The sequence below is a fragment of the Corvus cornix genome, chromosome 14 (assembly GCF_000738735.6).
Source record: "Corvus cornix cornix isolate S_Up_H32 chromosome 14, ASM73873v5, whole genome shotgun sequence".
Lineage (NCBI taxonomy): Eukaryota > Metazoa > Chordata > Aves > Passeriformes > Corvidae > Corvus > Corvus cornix.
This window is the reverse complement of record NC_046344.1, coordinates 9,133,031-9,152,792: the sequence shown is the minus strand read 5'-3', so window position 1 is coordinate 9,152,792 and position 19,762 is coordinate 9,133,031. Positions and strand designations below refer to the sequence as shown.

At 38.7% G+C, this 19,762-nt stretch overlaps 2 protein-coding genes across 5 annotated transcripts in view; both read right to left on the bottom strand.

Moving 5' to 3' along the window:
- Positions 1-4,910, bottom strand: part of SNX29 (sorting nexin 29) — a 114,564-nt gene extending 109,654 nt beyond the window's left edge. For all 4 annotated transcript variants that reach the window (XM_010392237.4, XM_010392234.4, XM_010392238.4 and 1 more), the window contains exon 1: positions 4,819-4,910. In XM_010392237.4, coding sequence (XP_010390539.3) covers positions 4,819-4,825 — 7 coding nt within the window. In that variant the 5' untranslated portion in view covers positions 4,826-4,910. The remainder of the gene's footprint in view (positions 1-4,818) is intronic.
- Positions 4,911-6,013: 1,103 nt separating this feature from the next.
- TNFRSF17 (TNF receptor superfamily member 17) lies at positions 6,014-14,602 on the bottom strand. Its single transcript, XM_010392240.4, has 4 exons — positions 14,382-14,602; positions 9,761-9,827; positions 7,358-7,489; positions 6,014-6,583 (listed from the first exon to the last, which is right to left on the bottom strand). Exons 2-4 carry the CDS (start codon positions 9,768-9,770, stop codon positions 6,327-6,329), a joined length of 399 nt encoding a protein of 132 aa, XP_010390542.4. The 5' UTR covers positions 9,771-9,827; positions 14,382-14,602; the 3' UTR covers positions 6,014-6,326.
- Positions 14,603-19,762: the final 5,160 nt, after the last annotated feature.

Genomic DNA, 19,762 nt, shown 5'->3' with positions numbered 1-19,762 from the left:
CTTAAGTTCAACACATCCATCAGAAACCTCAGTGACATCTCTGGAGTTAAGGTCATTCTATTCTCCTTTCTCTCTCAAAGAACATACAACCAATGTACATATGGACTGAAAGCCAATTATCCAAACTCTGCACAAGCAAATTCCTCCTGACACTGAAAATCAAACATCACACACTAAGCCCTGTAGTAAAGACAGATGACATCAAAGATATGTGCTTCCTCTTGCTATCTGGCAGTATGAGGTCCAAATCCCAGAATTTCCTATCTTCATAATCCCATTCAAAACAGTTTGTTCTTAAACCAGCAGGACCAGACAGAATTTGTCTGGTTGAAATGATTCTGCCTTTGTTTAAGTATATATACTCATATAATCTACAAATACACATTATACCGATACAGTGTATTATATACATTCATCTCTAAATATATTAATATAATTCACATTCCATATAGTTTCATGTAGTCATTTAATAGAAGAAAACCCCCACAGTATGCCAGAATAATGAAAACAAGAGGAAAAACATGCATAGTTGCTAACTAAGCTTCACAATGCTGATTTTGCTGATTACAGTGCGTTTTCAAGAAGTTGTGCTTCCCATTTTGAACTCTGACTCAAACTGTGCAGACATGTGATGTGTGAGGTCTGGGACTGTTAGTCAAGCACTCCAGTGCACACAAACAATGTTCAGTGCCAGTCCAGGACTCTAGGAACAAACCCCACACCAAATGAGTTTTAACTTCCTAACAACTATGCCAGTTATGCCAGTGTGAAGATAAGGCTAAATTCATATAATCCCTACCATTCCACTTTGTGCTGCTTCAGAGATTGCAATTTATTAAAGTATTTTCAATGTTCTTACTACACATACATTGCCAAAATGGAGATGTATACATGACTATGTATCCATATGCTTTATAATAAATCACATAACTGTAAAATAAGGAAAACAATCCCAACTTTTAGTGCAAGCCCTTGGATGTTCAGTGACACTGAATATACACAACTCTGCAGATTTTCTCTGTTGTTTCAAAACTCATTACCCTTACAGTCTTATACTACCCACATACCTACAAGAAGAGGTATAACACAGTATTGCTCTTCATATTGATAGCTTGAGATAACATCAGAACAAATGCATGCAATTAATAATTTCATGACCAGACAAACATCTATCAAATGAAAAGATTAGTAGGTGGGAAGGCCAAGTTTGTCTTCCAAATGCAATACATGTTAAGTTTTTAAATTCACATCTCTTTTTATCTGTTTGGTAACAGAAATGGTTTGCAACTAGATTCCAAACTGTGATCAATACTAGAAAATGCTTAAATACAGAATACCTACAGATGTTCACTATACCAACTGATGTTCTAAGCCACTAAAGCACATGATACCAAACAACCTTAACTGTACCCAGACTGAGTGCAATGTGTATTTTCTCTTCATTTTACTTGTAAATTAGCACTACTAACAATCACAACTGCAGGAGATTACAACCAATAATTTCTGAAGCAGTTCAGATCACCCTCACCATTAACAGGGCTATAAGGCCATCTCTAATGAGGGCTGGGCTGAGGTTTCTTTTCAATGAACATCTAAAATTGCTCGACTGCTGTTGCTTAACACAAATTTTACAGGAGAAGAAAAAGAACATTCACAAAGTCTAACTTTTTTTTTTAACTGAAAGATTAAGTTGTGTCTCTTTTCATGCTGAGGGTGTATTTTTCTTTGTAACAAGCCTAGAAAATATGGTATATTTAGTGATGGTTTTGTTTCAAGGAGGTGGAAGGTAAAAATAAATCTCTACTAACTCCAAATTTAACTAACTACTAAATTTAGTTCTTTCACATCTTCATTTTCTAAACTAAGTCTTTATGGAAAAAAAAGCGCATTTTTTCAGATAAGAGCACAAATTAAGGGTGATCTACTCCAGCTGATGTAAAGACTAACAGTGTATTACAAACTGACTAAAATAACCTTTTTGTTATTCAGAACAGCAGTAAAAACTGCAGCAACACACATACAAATACAAAACATAGAATGCATAAAAACAGCGTTACTCAGAAAAAGGCTGTATTTAGACTATTGCAATAAAAAAGGAAGTTCATACATGACTCTAAAAATAATTGTGAAAACATAAGTATAAGGTTGCAAAAACTAAGAAACTTAAAGGGACTCCTCCCACCATCTACTCAGCCAAAAAGGGTTTAAAATAGGCTCAGGTACTGCACCTGCCTCTGTGACCCTCCTCATTTTCTGTTGCTCAAGGTCATGCTTTCCTATTTTTAAAACAAACTTCTCTCCATACCCTGACACAAACATCCACACCTCCAGCAGCAGCAAACTGACGTGTAAGTAAAGGAAAGCAGGATTTTCATCCAGTTATTCCTAGGTAAAGCTCTCTTCAGCACTACACGCAGCATATAAGTAAAATAAATAAATCTCATATTGCTCTTATATAACTTGCGTTTATGTCCTGAATGCAAAATTTCAGACTGCAATCCCTTTTGCTTGCTCTAGTACACATTCTGAGGGCGCAAGTTTAAGATAAAACAAACACAGACCTAATTTAAATGCTACCTTATACTACTTTATTATGATTCTATGCCTCAGCCCCACCATGAGTTGCATTTTTTAGTTTTTGAAACTGTCATTAAACAAATGACAACACCCCCAATTACTGACAAGCACATAAATCTTGTTTCCTTGTATTACTTGCCTTTAAAATTAGCCTATTCAGCACTGTACAATAAAATATGAGCATGTAATTAGTAAGTAGCATTAGTAATATTAAGGTAATGCTTACATCAACAGGAAGTTACCTGCACATCCACTAGAAATACACGGTAGCTAAAGAAAATAAACATTAAACATACTAATAGCCATTAAGAAAATAAGTTCTTCCATCTGTATTTTAAGAACAGCTCTGTACTTAAAAGGGCTAAAACTGGGCATAGAAATAAGTGCAGACAGTGCTGTTACAGGCACTTAAAGAAGGATATGGTTAAAACTGATGAGATGTTAACATGAGCCATCTCCCTTATCTGAAACAAGCATGATAATGACAGATATTTCTCTGTTCTGATCAGTTTGACTTATATTATTCTAGAAAAGTACGGTACAACATTGTATAACAGTCATGTTTGGCAAAGTACAACATTAGTGGGGTTTTTTGTTACCTTGCAAAATTGTTGGAAAAACCTTGTAATTCTTGGTAGGGGCTATACATGAGTGGTTACCATGCAATTGAACACTACTGTTAATGTCACCCTAGGTATTACCCTGTTTTAACTAATTAAATGTTTCTCTTCTCATAAACATGTATCTCTTCATCGTCTTAAAAAAAAAAAAAAAGATTAAAGGTAATAAAAATAAGTACACAAGGAAGCTTTAGGCCACATGCAGTGTTACCTTGCATTTTGAGTGACAGAATCCAAATAGAGCTCTCAAAGATTAGTCTCCTAGGAAGATTTAGGCTCTAATTTGCATTAATTTGCACACGGCTAGTCCCAGTCTGAATTCATCATTGAAGGGCTGAGGTTTTCCATATGAAAATGATGACTCTTACAAATTTTGTAATTAGGATTTAGTTTATATTGTGTCAAGATCTGAAACATTTGAGGAACTTTCTTTTCCCATGCTTTGAAAGATTTCACTGTTACTTGCATTTTTCACAATAGGTTTCCCCACAATAATCTTCTTTTTTGCCTCATCTCTTCCAAAAAAATCTTCTATTTTCTTCCCTCCATAAAGGTGAGAACAAAACAAAGAAAAATACAAGTGAAGTGGTTTTATTTTTCAATTCACTTTCAGAAATGACTGCTCTCCATAAACATGTAGCATTTAGTTACTCCAGTTAAGTCCTCAGGTTTTTTTTCTTACTCCCTTTGGCAACAAAGATCAACATGTATTAAATCAGGGTGGGAGATCAATGCGTGATCCAATTCTCAGGTGCAGAGCGTTGCCTGCAACTTCCACTGCTGAAGCTGTACAGAAAGACCCATCAAAGTTTTTACTAAAGCACCCCCATTCTCAAAAAGCCCCAAACAAACCCTTGCCAATGTGTTTTAATCCATATTAAGTATGACTTATCCTTTACCTCTACAAGAAAAGTCTAAAGATTTTCTTTCTCTATCCTAACAAATAACTCTCCATGCCAGCCCGTTCAAGTGGATCTGCTTCCTCCAGTCCTGTAGTTTATAGGTCACAATTCTCATGCAAAGCTTTAAGTATTTCCTTGACAAATACTTCAGAAAGCTCAGGATTAAACACACATTTACCCTCAGGATTTAGCACATCCCCGCACCACTTCCCTCTAACACAGAAATTACCGCATCCAAACAGACACATCCTCACCGGGACTCAGTTAGGGACACAGCAACAGGGACCCTTTTTCCTCAAGTCGTGGTTCTCACCTCTCCCACCGACTGCATGCTCCTGAGTTCATGTTTTTAAATTTTTTCAATTCTTATTTTCTCCTGGTCATTTATTTCCTCCGGACTATTTCCTATGATTTTGCACAGCTGAGACAACACAGATGCCCGAGCCCAGCATCACTTGTGCTGTGAGCCAGTGCCACGCTCAAGGGCAGAATAGAGGATTTAAAACGGGGTAAAACACCACTTCGGGGGGACTTGGGGAGCCGGAATAAGGAACGGGGTGTGGTTATAAGAGACCCAAATGTTCCGTGCCTCAGCGAGAAGCGGGGGGGGGGGGGACAAGGGCAGGGCCACTCCCGCTCGGGCCCCCGGGCACGCTCTGCCCGCGCCAGTCCCCACAGCGCCCGGAGGGCCGGGCCCGGCCTGTCCCGGCCGCACTCACCGCTCATGGTGCCCGCGGGGCTCCGTCCGCCGGAGCCACCGCTCTCCCGCACAGCCACGGCCGGGCCGGCAGCCACCTCCCGCCCCGGAACCCGCCCGGCGCCCCGGAAGGTAAACACGGCCCCGGGAGCGCGGCGGAGCGCTTCCCGGCCCGGGGCTGCTCAGCGCGCCCTCAGCGCGCCCCGGCGCGGAGCCGCCCGGCCCCGGAGCTGTCGCAGCTGCTGCGCGTCCGGAGCCCCCCCGGCACAGGCATCCTGCGGGACAGGGACGGCACACCGGGAAAGGAAGGGTGAGCAAAGTGGAGATAAAGTGTCCTCTGCTGTCGCATGTGCTGTGCAAGGTGAAAGCTCGGAAAGGGTCATTAAATAAAAACAAAAACCAAAGTGATGATAATTTAATAGGTCTCTAAGCCTATCTGAAAGGTGTTGGCTCTGTGTGGCCAAAACCATGCAGACCACCTAACTCCCAACTGGCCCCAAACTTTGTGTCAGCCTCTTAAAGATGCTGTAACTGTAATCATTCGTAGATTTTGTGCAGTAAAATGTTTTAATTCATCATTCATGCAGGAATCTGAAGTAGAAAGTTAGCTGCAAATAAAGACGATTGTTGTTTCGGTTGCTTGTGTGATTGTTTCTTCTGTTGTTGCAGTTTTCCAGGAATAAAATTGTAGCCTAATATTAGGAAAGCAACATTAATGCTTGGAAGTCAAGGTGACAGAAGTATATTTCTAATTTTAGGCCACAGAGTAGTCTAGCATGACTAATCACCCATGCTTGTAAATATAATAATGGTAAGTAAAGAAATGAGTAAAAGAGAAATAAATCTCAGTCTGAAAACACTTAGCACTGAAAGGAAAGCTTGTACCACTAGGAAATACACAGGATTGCAGGGATTGCAGTGAAGGCCAGGAGCTGGACTTCAGTGATCCTTGAGGGTTTCTTCCAACTCAGGATATTCTGTGATTCTATGATCTGTGCTCCCCAGCACCACAACCTCTCTAAGGGTGACCCAGTGATACCTGCTGAACGCTGGGGCTTCCATACTGTACAAGGTATCCATCTTTAGAACATTCCTATTTCAAGTGTTGAAATTATTCTTTTCAAGACTGGGCATGTATTGTGGGTCTTCACATCTGCCTCTTGTAACAGTCCTTGTGTACCATCAAGTAATTTTTGGCACAAGATCTGAGTCTAACATAAACATATTGTTTATTTTGTATATATCTGGTGTGAGTAGATACATCCTCTAAAGGCAGATAAAGCTGTCCTGTGTAAGGACTTTCAGAAATTAAAAATTCCAGTAACTAGTTGAGTGCTTGAGAATAATGTAGAAATGCTTGACTAATGAAATACTATAATTAGAAATAATATAACAATATTAATCAAAGCGTGATGGGAGATCGGTAAGGATGACATGCTGCCTTCTCCACTGACTGCAAGTATTAAGGTTAACAGCTATACTGGAATAACTCATTTATTATTACTCAGTACAAATACACTTCTCTCCCAGTCATCCAACACCCAGAACGTAGTTGTAATAATCAAAAGATTTGGTGGTAACTAGAACAGTAGCTCGTTCTTCAGTAGCTGGTAATGGAAATGAAGTTTCACAGCCAGTCTGAGGTTTTACCAAGCCACAGTCACTGCAAGTGCATTCTTCCACTGAATACATTAATGTTTCACTTGGAATTGTGTGTCTAATTTCTTCTGTATTCACACTGCTTTCAGTATTATCCTTGAGACTATTATTCGGCTCCGCAGAGGAGTCTGTAAATATACAGAAGTTAATTTAGTACATACATCATGCTATACCAAACAAAGATCTATTAAAGATCCAAATTTCATTATGGTGCAACTATGTTCTAACCTTAGTGAAAGTTTTAAGATATAGTGAAAGTTTTAAGGTGTAGTTACAGATGATAATCTTTTGTTCTATGACAATACAACTGCTATAATTCAGAATAAGCATTGAAGTAATCCAACACATTTTCTCACCAATTGTTATTTATTGTCTGAACACTCACAAATATAGTATTTGTAAAATGGAAAAAAAACATACTTTTTTTCACCTTCACAAAATATACCACATATGCTTCTCACAGACTACAATATTAAATAAAATTATTTAAAGTCTTATTAAATGAAAAGCTAATATTAAATGTGTATCCTCTGCCTGGGTAGAATTCCTCTTGCATTCAATGAGAAAAGGGTGAAACCCTTACAAAGATTTTGCTTTTGAGGATTAATAAATGATTTCTCAAACAGCAGCAAGTAAGCCAGGTAGGAACAACAGGTATGAACAAGCCTGACTGGATCCAGAACCAACAAAGAGAGATTGGTGCTTTTGCAAGTCACCATCAGGATAGTTATTCCCTAATAACTATGATAACTTCATGGAGACTATTTGAGGAATACCAAACAATCCAACAAAGACAGTCATCAGAATCTGGAATATAAATTATATGCAAGTTTTTACATGGTAAGAGTAGCTAAAATGTACAAGGATCTAAGATTATTTGTTGAATAATCTTATTTATTCACCTGTGTTTTCCAGTTTTTCTTTTAGTTGCTTTAGGTGCTTCCATTTAAACAAGACCATTAAGGTGAACAGAGTGAGTATTAAAATCACACCTAAGCCCAAACAAATCCAAAGAATTCCACTGGAATCGGTACCTTGTGAAATAAAAGAGATGCATTACATTAATCATAAGCAATAACTAATGTACAGAAAACACCCAACACATAAAACTTGAATATAAAATACAACATGAAGATGCCCAGCACAGCCAGAGTATTGCAGAAATCTACTTACTCTTCTCACAGTAGTTTTCACATGAGGGTGGTGGTGCACTGGAACACCGGAGGTGACAAGGAGTACAAGAGAGCAGCAAATTATCAAAGTATTCATTTTTGGGGCACTGTGACATCAGGGGCAGTAATTATGGAACTACAAAGCCACAGAAAGTGTAAAAGAGCAAGGATCATCTACAAAGGACTTCTCAGTTCTCAGTTTGAGCAGCTCTAAGAACAGTTAGCAGTAATAATGGACTTCCATCACAGCTCCACTACATGGGATCATGTTACAGAAAAAGGACATAACTCTGAGGTCCCCAAGGAATTGCTGTTCCTTTTTTGGCAATTCACAATTGTAGAAAAACTGAGCAGCTGCACCGAGATAATTTTCAATGTAAATTTTGTCTGAAACAGAAAATGGTTATTTTTAGAAGACATTTCTGGAGCAGGTGCTAAATACTACAAACTGTAGAAAAGAAAGATCTTCAAACAGGAGTTCATAATAATTGTTCTTGTCTCTAAAACTTAATGGGTTTTTTTCATGGTGATTGCTTCTCAATTCCAAATTAGCCTCATTTATCATCTATTAGGGTTTGGTTAGCCTTTTTGCTTAGTTCATTTTGGGGGTTTTAACTATTTTTTTGCTTATAACCATATTTCTATGAGAAATTTAATAAGATTACATTCTAATAATGAAAGAAGAGCTATATTAATATTTTACAATTTTGATTCAAAACATTATCTGCATTTTTCACTTATTTTTCCATAATACAGAACTGTCACTGGGCTAAAACTGCAGTATTCATCTTGGAAAAATAGGTTTATAGGACATCTCCTTCCCAGCCAGGTAGATGTATACATAGTGAATGTAACATTTCTGAAAATGTATTTGGTTTCCTCACAGGAAAAATAAAAATCTTTGACTACAGATTGTCACAATGAAAATAGTTTACACATCTAACTTATATCTTGATGTTTTATTCTAATAGAATTTATTTTAAATACAAAGTTAACCAGTAATTTTTAGCAAGTAGCAATAACTGCCTCTATCCAGTATCACTGCCACAGACAGATCAGAATTACAGGCTCTCTATCATATTTAAGTTAATTGCCTTTTTGACAACAGAAATATAAAAGAAAAACATTGTGTAAGGAGCTGTAATTTCATACCACATTGCTATCTGTGAGACTTATTTTCCCACAAAATGCACCATGTGGGAATACACAAACTGTTTTTAGTGGAGCAGTCTAACAGATCTGTATTCTAGTCTCTATCAGATGGGAATGCTTACTGTGGCTTCTGAACTTGTTTCTATGGGCCAGGTGCACAGCTGAAGGCTTTCTATCACAGGCTTTTCTCCCTCTTCAAGATTAGTGGATAAATAGGAATTGATGAAATCTGATTAAGGTGTGACAGAAGAAAATAAGGGTAGAGACTGTGGGTTATGCCAAAAGTATCACTAGGAAGTCAGTGCTGGTGCTGAAGTCATAAAACTGTTTGTGACTTGCTCCATACGTTCATAGTCTGGGGGAAGAAGCCTCAGTTATGGCTGCAATATCATCCATGTTTCTGATGAAGCACCATTTGGTACTTTATGTACAGAGTCATTTCAGGTTTTGCTTTTAAGGTTCTCTTTAGCCTTTTCAATCATGGAGAGGACAATCACATTCTCAACAGTGATCTCAAGAAAGCAGAGACTCATGAAAGTATATTCATGGTATCCACAGGTACAGTCAGTGAATTTCAGGACAGACAAGCTGGATCCAATTCTTTAAGCTTTTATCCATTGACTTCAGTGAAAGATCCCAGCCTTTGCTGTACTTCTGGATTACTTTTTCATGGGTGCAACACCCTACATTTGTCTTTGTTGGACTTTGTTATGCACTCCTGCTCTACTTGTTACTGTGATGTATCCTGCAACTGATACTTACTTGATATGATATTGGTACTACTCATAAAAACTGTAAAGGGACTTAATAAGAGAAATGTTGATTTAAAAGCAAGGAAATATGCCTATGTATGGAGGTCACCAAATATGTGGTTAGATTATATACAGAAAAGCTGATTAAATGTCTTGGTGTTAGTGAAAGAGATGGTCCTGCTCTTCACTCTGTGTACTCTGAAGCACAAGAAAGGGCTGGAGGGCTTACCTGACCACATGGCAAGCAGCTTTAATTCATTAATCCAGTCAGTTAATGGAGTTTTACTTCCTAGGGCCTGGAAAAAAGGCCAGAAACAAAACAGAAAAGAAAAAAAGATAAACAGCTGATTACCTACTGGGGATGTGAAACTTAAGTCCACCACAGGAATCCCCATTTGATGAACCAATGTCTTCATTTGAAAAGTCCTGTCAAACTCTAAGTACAGTAGAAATTAATTTATGCCTAATTATTTGAGATTGTATATATGGGATCATAAGATATTGTGGCAGAAATGCTTTCCCTCCCAGTTGGCCAGAAACAGTTTTCCTGTGTGGCTGGTTAGAGTTCAAACATATTTCTCGTGAGACACAAAGTAAATACAAAGTAGTCTCATATTTTCAATCAAACCCTAGGAAACTTCCCCCCAGGTAAAAGGCACAATGCAGTTCATTTCATCGGAGCGCTGGAGAATGATGCTATCTCTTGCAGCAGTAATTCTCCTTCTACAGTTGGACTACTGTTTCCTAAAGCTTACAGCCTTTAAGGATAAACTAATTTTTTTGATAGATGTGCCTCAAAACACAAATCCTTGATTATTAAGCAATACATTTTTCACACATTGGAAACTGGGGAGCAATGACAGTAAAGGGTCTCTAATGTCTCATTCCTTTAAGCAACCACCATACAAGTCCCAGGCCTTTTCCCTTAGCTATATACAGTGCCAGTGATCTATGTAATGACAAAACACAGGCAGCAAATGGTTTAAAAAACCATGAGGAATTACAGTTGTCATGGCCTGTTGCCACTGTTTTTTGCACATCCTAACATTCAAAAGTTCCTCTCCTCAAGGGTGTGAAAGCAAGACTGTAATCAATAGATCTTGATAAGCAGTAGTTCCCACTGACGGATCTAAAGCACACATTATTTCAAAATCTATGTCCAGGAGTAAGGAAGACATTTTCTAGCTTAACAAGGTTCTTGTGCAACCTTCATTTTTGAGTAATTTTGATAGAAGGAAGTAAATATTAAAAAAAAAAAACCAAACAAACAACCCTTTAAGAACTTTTTTGGGAGAAGTGTATGATATCAAGTGGCTTTAATATGAGATGTTTTATACCTGAATTGAGAAGCTGTTTATAAAGTAAAATATTGTATTCAGCCAACGAATGAAACAAAACCCAGAAGCATTAAGAATAAATACATTATTAAGTGACATTATAAAAAGGATACTGTTACTTAGAAACTGTAGTTATGTTAATAATTGATCCATTGCCTTGTATAATACACATTAAATCCTCTAAGCAGAACACTGTTTTATGTAGACTGTGCAAACACACCAAAAAAAATGAGATGACTGGAATGATGGTTCTCCTACAGTGATATTTACCTTTAGGGAATAATAAATATATGGCTTTACCAGTAAAGTTACATTTCAGCTATTTTTCAGTTATGGGATTTACAGAGTTTTCACTGGCTTTCCAAATAGTTATGTGTTGATGCTATTAAATGCTCTCTTCTTGTCATTTGATTTTGCTTCAAAAGGCAGAAATTAGCAGAGTTGTACAAAATAAGAAATTATTTATCAACTACAATAATCATTTAACTGTAAATCATTAAGTATTGCCAGGGAGGTATTTCTGCAGTTATATTACTGTAACTGAAGTTCAAAAACTTCCCAAGATATCCTCTAAGAATAATTCAGACAAGTTAAGTTGGCCTGCTGGAGTTGGCATCATTACAGAGAACAATGGGAAAGAAATGCAAGAAGAGAAGTATCAACAGCAGAAACAACAGGAAGGAAAAAAAGAAAAGGAAAACCAATTCTCAGATTTGTTTCTAAAATGTTTCTGTCTGACTCAGGAGTGACACCTGGAGACAATTTGTAAAGAACTGTATGAACTGTGTTTCTTTGCTCTCCTAATGTGATTGTCAACCACTGACAACTCTCTGAACTTCAAATCTACATTGGGAAGCAGTAAAACATCTGTTTGTTGTTTAGAAGAATGGTTTAAACACACTGTCAGTTCTAGTAGGGTATCAAATTGCTGAACAGGATTTCAAGAAATCAAATCATTTTTACTGGTGAAGGGAGTACAGGTGAAGGGAGTACAGCCCAGCACAGACCAGGAGGTGGTTCTTTGGAGTTGTACACATACACACACGTTTCAGACTTACAGCCTTCTCCCATGCGAGCAGAACACCTCCAGTTCCATGCTGCTCTGGCAGAATATGGGCACACTAAGCACTGAACATCCAGCCAGAGCATTTCCCTGCCATGAACCCAAATTTGACTGTTGGTTTCCTTAAACATCTGGAGAAACCAAAGACTTCCAGAAATCCTAGTCAGTTCTTATTTCTAACATGTTGAATTGATATTATGTGACAGAAATCAGTCACCTGGAAAAGGTAAGAAAAATTTTATCTTTCACTATTTAATTTGAAAAAAGCTGTTGTGAGTGTCTAAGCCAAAATAACAAAATGAAAACTCTGAATGGAAAATCAAAGTAAGTATTATCATCATGTCAATTATTAAACATAAAGATTGAAATTCATCTGTCACAGAACAATAACTTGAGGTCTATTTACCACACATAACTTCAGCAACAAAGTTTTGTTCTGGCACTGCTTCAGGGTTTCTCTGTTCGTGCTCATGCCAGCTTTTTTGCCTGACTGTACTTCAGAAATTCTGCTGGCATAATTACATAGCACTTAGCAAGAGAAAGAGGGTTTTCTGCTAGGACTGTAACGTTCCCTTCACAAACAACATTAGCGAGGCTGACAAAGGAATTCTTCTGGTTGTATAGTTGCTTCTACATTGATGGTTTTGTGCTAGCACAGCTCTTTTTTTCCCACTCACTAAGGCAACTGACCTACACTGTCAAATCTTATAGTACAGGCTTGATCTGAGTTCTGTCCAATTCTCTAAAGCTATTTACAGAATAAATTCCCCCCAAAAAGTCTCTTATAAATCACCTCACCTCAACAATCCTACGAATCTGTGAGATCGATGTACATACCAAAAAACTCCACTCTTTCTTCTCAGAAGTTATTGCACTTTAAGGAACAGCAGTTTTACAGAGAGTCATCTCCTAAAAAAGTGTTAAAACTTTCTGAAACAGTTATTTTCAGAAATCCACGTTTTGTGAAGCGCATGCTTTAACTGTACGGCTGGAAGGAGATAAGCTGTTCTAGGAATGGGGTACACACTGCTAGTAAATAACAAAATGGAGCTATAAAGAGTTCATCATGTTCATTAACTTTTACAAGCTGCACAGAACAATGCTGCTCTTAGACAAAATATTGTTTAATGTCATTTGCACAGAGAGCAAAAACAAGAACAATGTGGATTTTGCCTGTTTGGTTCAGCACGTTTTAATTAGACCGCAGCTTTGAAAAGAGTGATGTTGCTGGTGCTACATCACGTATTTCCAAAATGGATTAAGGAGCAAAACAACAGAAGAGAAAAATGTTCCTTTAAAATAGTGATTAAAATAACAATGGTATAAACACAGTCAATTAAATGACAGACAGCTTCTGTATCCCCTACTGTATTCAAAGCTAACTTAGCTAGGAACCAGCTTATGGAACAGAGGAAGTGCATAGCCCAGGAAAGCAGTGCTAGTAGACTACAAACCCTTGGGGGAAAGAAGATACCTTTCATTTTTCTGACATTCCACATGTGCCAAAATAGTTATGTAACTACTAAGGGCAATGCATAAAACAGTAATCGAGCAAGCGAGTTTGGATTAAGCCAATGTTGTTAGAATGCCAGTGACATTTTTATGTTGGTACAATAGTTTTTACAGAATGCAAACATAATTTATTTCTAAATTTCTTAATGTAAGTACTTACATTTTTTGTTGGAAAAATAATCTCCTACATGCTACTATTTTAGTAGCTTTGCAGGTGGACAAAAACTAAAAATCATCAGTGGTGTAATTCCAACAGGAGTAATGAAGTTACAAGAAAAATAAATGTGCATGAACAACTATGAATGATGTGAAGTGTTTGGCATATGCTAAAGTCTAACAAGAATTTTTCTTCTGGTAATTTTAGCCGAATTCTCTAGCTATTCAGAGGTTTGAGTAGCACACATTCACTTTTTTCAAATTCTCATGTACAGCATCACAGAGCCAATGTGTGCTCTCTCTCAAGACAGGAGGGAAATTGTAATTGATTTAGTCACCACTGCTCCAGAATAATTCCCCATGCAAATTGCTGTCTCTGGAATAAGAATACTGGCACAGAATACTTCTAGAGTAATTAAGCCTATTTAGAAACAAGCTCACTATTTCATTCTCACAATTCCATAATGAAGTAATTATTTTCTGCAACAATGTTAACATGTTAACTAGCCATAGAAGAACAGCTTTAAAAATCCCATGACACTGTTATTCTTTCTTCATAACAATAATGCCATTCTGCTTTAGTCATTACTGAAACTAAAATCTTAAGGGATCTCTAATGGACAACATGCTCCCTCAACTGGAATTCCAGAGAATTAAAAAGGTGAAAAGAAAGAACATGAAAATCCCACATGGAACCAGTTTTCTATTCCCCCCCTCCCTTGAGACAGACAGTCAGCATGTAAAACTTTCCATATAAAACTTAAGTGTTATAAAACTCTTACCGTGTTTATAAGGCAGGAGATCTGGCCTAGATTTATTATGGTATCCAGCAGTAGGCATGTCAGCTCAGAGCTTCTCCATGTCAGGGAGCCACTGCAATAAGAAAGGGTGTGAATAAACTGTGTGTTAATACTCAGCCACTCCTCATCAGACTTGTGCTCCAGCCCCTTCCCCAGCTCCACTGCCTTTCTCAGGACATGATCCAGCACATCATGTCCTTCTGGTCATGAGGGGGCCCAGAACTGGACACAGCACTCGAGGTGTGGCCTCAGCAGTGACAGTCACTGCCCTGATCCTGCTGGCCATGCTGCTTCTAAGGAAGCAAAAGGTTAATTTTCTAATCAAAATATTGCTAATCTAGAAGAAAGCATAAGAACAGATAAACAGAGGTCTGGATTGTACTTAACAAGAGTTATTTTCAGCTGCTTCAGTATTTTGATTGACATGATGCCTCCTCCCACCAATCCACCTGGCTTTCAGATCTCTGAAACCACACAGTGTCTGCCTTTCTTCAAACTAGATTCCCTCCTCTCTAACCTTCCTAGTCCTAACTCAGTCACTGTTTGCATCATTACAGTGATCTCATTCTTCCCTTCCTTGGATGCCCATTCTTTGCTCAGCATATTCCTTCCACATTAAGCAATCCCTCTGTTATTTACAACATTTTTAACTGTCATAAGGTTTATAAACTATGCATAGGTTCTTCACAATGTGCAGATCTAAATCCCCATCTTTGTTTAATTTGAGCTTTGATAGCAAGAAACCCACACACGTAACAGTTTTGACGGGGAAACTACTTACCTAAACTACTCTCCTCCTCCTATTTTTCTGTCTGGAGTCTCATGGTATCAAAACCACAGAATAAATTCTGTCTAAGGAGGAACTGCTCTGCCTGTGCATTCAAAGAGAGGCACCGTGAACAAAGATCCAATGAGAACCCAACCTACAGATCTCTGATATCTGAAAAATCCAGGGTAACTACGCAATAGATCACTCAGCTGAGAACTCTGAGCCTCCAGTTAGAGTCACCTGAAAAAAAGGGATGGCACTTGCAAAAAAAACCTTTCAGTCTTTATTTTTAGAAATACACAATCAAAGGGAATAAAGGTTGTGTATACACATAGAAGTGAGAGACACACATGACTATTTTCAAAAATAATGAGCTGAGCATGTGAAGTGTTTGAGAGCTGAGGAGATGGACACAGAGAATTATAAACTGGCATTTTAGTATAGCAATCCATGTATTTCTTTTGCTATCTAAAGCAAAACCAATTAATTTTATGCCCTTTTTGAAGCCTGCAGTATGTGTTTAATTGCTCCAAAAGGAGTGATTAAAAAAGGCTTTAACTCTAGATTGGAGCCCTCAAAAAGAAGAATCCAGCTCCAGAGTACTCATTGCCAACCCACAATGAAATGTGTGTTAGGCAAGTTCTAAATTCCTTTGCAGACTTGGAGTCATTCTACAACTGGACTGTGAAATAGAGCTTATGCTCTGGTGCTACATTGGGAAAACCAAAGAAGACTTTTATTTGAAACTCTTCCAATGAAATAGCTTCGAATACATTTCTGTGAGAGAATTCATGGACTGCAGTTCTGCCAGTGTCCAGCACAGGGAGAGAATGGGCCAGAAAGAGTATTTGTTAAATAGCAGTGTTGGAACAACAAATCAGTAAAAAGATGTTTCCAGGGCAAGATATCTTAGCTTGGATTAGACATGGTCTTGTGTAAATATAAAAGCCTCTTTATTCACTTACACTTCCAGGAGCACCAGTAAAGCTTAGACAGACTTGGTTCTTAATGAAGCCATCATGCTGAAACATAGTTGTGTTTTCTATTCTCTAGTTTTCAGCTACATCTCCACAGACTACCTAGAATTTGCCAGAGTTTAAGAAAATTGGTTTATAAACTCCTGGCACCTAGTCAAACTTCTAATAATTTACCTCGTCTTTTTTTTCTCCTAAGCAAATAACTTGTTCCTTTGGCTTTGTTTGTAAAGGCTCTTTCTGACTTCAAAGCAATTCTAAATATCAGGCTACTCATTTAGGTGAGTAACTACTGTACATATTTGAATACCTTTAAATTTCAGGGCATGGCTCACAGTGTGTCACTCAAATCCCAGCTTGCTGCCACACCAGAAAGGGAAGTTGCATTCCTTTCCTGCTCCTCCCAGTCTCAGCCAAAATGTTTCTTTCCCATGTTGCAGTAGCTCAGGAAGATACCTGATGTCAAGGTAAACTGAGTCAATTCAATCATAACCCAGCACCCTAAAACAACTCTTCTTCCATTTTAAGGCTGTTGGTAGTTTATGGAATTTAATAAACTTACCTGTTGGTGCTGAGCAAGTAACTGCTTGAAGCTGTTAAACTGTTTGGAGCCTTCAATGAAATACATCTTTCTCTTCTGCTTCAGTTCACGTGGCTAAAGCATTGGTGTTTCATAGGTGTACCTGCCAGGCTGTAAAGTGCTTGTGGGAGCTCGGGTGGAAATTACCACCAAAGTACAGGCCACTATTCCTCATATCATAGGAATGGGGCCCTCCATTTCACTGCTACAGGACTGACTCACCACAGGCTGCAAATTAGTGGTGAAGCTGCCTTGGGATAGTTTATGGTATGCATAACTTGCTCTCACCAAAAAATAAGTCCTGTTCCCCATTCTTACTTTACACCAGCCCTGGCATGTGTCAAGTGCCTCTTATTTGATTCATCTGAGCAGCCCAGGAGGAAAAAGAAAGTGGATTGTCCTGTCACTAAATTTAATGAGTTGGACAGACTCGGCACAGGGTCTAACACAGCTCAGAGGCAGCACAAGGATGGTAGAACTGCAGCTGTGTGGGGAACAATCTCTGCACCCCAGTCCTCACATGTTAACCCTAAACTGGGCCAGACTCCTATTTTCTAAGCAGTTTTGATCACTTAAGTCAGTCACAATACGAGGATGGATTTATATGGGTGGTTCTCAATAAGAAAAGCATTTTATTATTTATTAAATTAAGAGCTAGTATATTTATTCTAAACATTTGATGCAGAAGAGATTTAAACACGAAAAGCTTTTATAATGCTTTATAACCTCAAGCAAACAGGACCATTTACACTCCAGTAGATATTTTGCCAGTAAAATTATCATAGTTCCACTTAGGTTTTGTTTCAAGTACCAGCTGTTCCTCAGTGGAAAAACAAACTGCTAACCCTGTTAAAAATTTAGTGTTTGAGTTTACACAATTCCTATGCGTGACAGCCTGCAAAACAGGTTTGTACACTCTGAAGGACATCTGGCATCTTCCGAAATTCTGTGGACTAATTGTTTATATCCTAGCAAGTACCTAGGAAATAAGTACCTGTCAAGGAAGGAAGAAAGGTTGTGAAATACAACTAATTCTTTTCCCCTGAAATCAGTAGTAATATGCACTTCTGCACCTCTGATCAAATGCATATTTGGCCTTACTCCCCACACACACACACACAAAAAAAAAAAAAAAAAATTGTCACAACTCAGTGCTTCAGGAGCCATCAGAAAGAACCTTCAAAAAGTTTTTTTAAGGAATGCCAAAATGTGTGCAAGAACTGCTGTCTCTGTGTTTTGTGTGCTGGTCATCTTAAGGTAAGTCTTAATTGCTCTGAAAATGCAGCACCTGCCTCCAGTTAAGGCTTTCCTGACCTGTGTCAGGGCTCAAGCAAAACACAAGCTTGCAGTACAGCGTTGCAGTCATTATAAACCTGAGCTGTTAAACGCTCATAGTGACAGTAAAAAGTGTTCAGTAACAAGTCACTCTGTCAGCAGAACGCATGCAGCTTGCTTTCCACCAGAGTTTTATATATTATTCAACACTAGTAACCCATGAGCTTCATTGTTTGAAATGGTGTTATCTTGTTTCCATACTGTATGAAGCGTATCAGACACCTCCTGGTTAATAAATGTCACCTACAAGCAAGGTTAGAACTAAAAGAAAACAAACCCAAACAATGCACTGCATACTACTTTTCTTTTTGTTAAACAGAAACATGATTGCCACACACAGCTGGGACTTACTTGTAGTTTGACAGAATTCCAAACATTAAAATAGTAGCACAGGTGAAACTCTTCCTTAATTACATTCAGTTTGAAAAATAGAGACTGACATTGTCTGAAAACTGGAAAGTAACTCTGTGGCAGAAAGAGAGTAGCTTTCACAAGTTCTTTAAAACTCATTCTTAGGCTGTGGTGAAGGTAAGCTCTTGGTGGTACTTGAAGGAAAGGTTTCCACTTAGCAGAGGCTTTTAGTCTCTCATTATAAGTGATACTTTTTCTTCCAAAGTTAGTGGGGATTTTTTTATTATTATTATTTTTGGTTTTTTTTCGAAGAGCTACCCTGCACACTAGTGTATTCCCTGGATGTGATCAGTTGGAAGTCCCTATATCCATTAACATATGTAGAAGTTTTCACTTGTAAAGGCCCACATGTTGCTGCTGGTGTGCAGCCAGAAACCCTCTGGTTCTTGTGTCAGGGTTACGTTACACAAATGCCCCTTCAGGAGAGTTTTTGTTCAACCAAAACTGCACTGGATTCTGTACCAAACAGAAATCTTTCATCTCTAGTTCGAAAGCCCAGCTGTTTTCAAAACAACTCTGTAAGCTGTCCTACAGTGTTCTAATGTGAATAATGCTGTAGATGACTCGGTCCTCGCATGTCAGCACTCCAAGAACTCCTTTCTCCCAAGTATTTGCTTTGTGTACTTATAAACACACTTTAACTTACAAAATGCTGCCACAGCCTCGTGCAAGCCCAGTAACCAAAATCTACTTGTTTCCCCTCTGTTCCTTGCTGTTTCCTCCAAAGATATGTAATTTCAAGCAATTTTTTTTTGGGCTCGTTTGTTGAGGTTTTGTTTTAAAAACTTCTAAGTCATACAAGTAGAGCAGCCTCAGTATTTAGAAAGTCCTACTGCCTCTGGCTTAACTGGATGGGTTTTTAAAATTATAACAACCAAGTCAAAGTGTCCTGTAGAATTACCAAAATTGGAATTTTCCATGCATCCTGTCCACTTTTGGCTGAACAGGTACGGCAGCGTTCCCTCTTGCATCCCGTGGGAGGGCGTGTGCTCCCACAGCTTCACTGGGAGCTCTGCTGAGCCAGCGCGGATGCCGCCACTGCCCTGTACCTCCGCTCTCCAGGTCGGGCTCGGTGCAGTTTTGCACCGATGGGAGCTGACCCGGGCACTTCCCGTCCCGCCTCAGGCGCTCGCGCCAACTCCGTGTCCCGCATCCCCCTGGAAAAGGGGGCGGGGCCGGCAGGGACACACGGCGCGCGCGGAGGCCGCCGGGAGTTGCAGTTCCTGAGCGCGCAAGGAACGCAGGCAACTCCATTTCCCGTCTGTCCTCGGGAGGACGGCCGCGGGTGCGCGCG

Excerpts from the sequence above, each read along its gene's own strand:
- TNFRSF17 (XM_010392240.4), bottom strand. Across the intron at positions 6,584-7,357 it reads AGAAAAACTGGAAAACACAG|ACTCCTCTGCGGAGCCGAAT; the intron begins GTGAATAAATAA and ends GTATATTTACAG.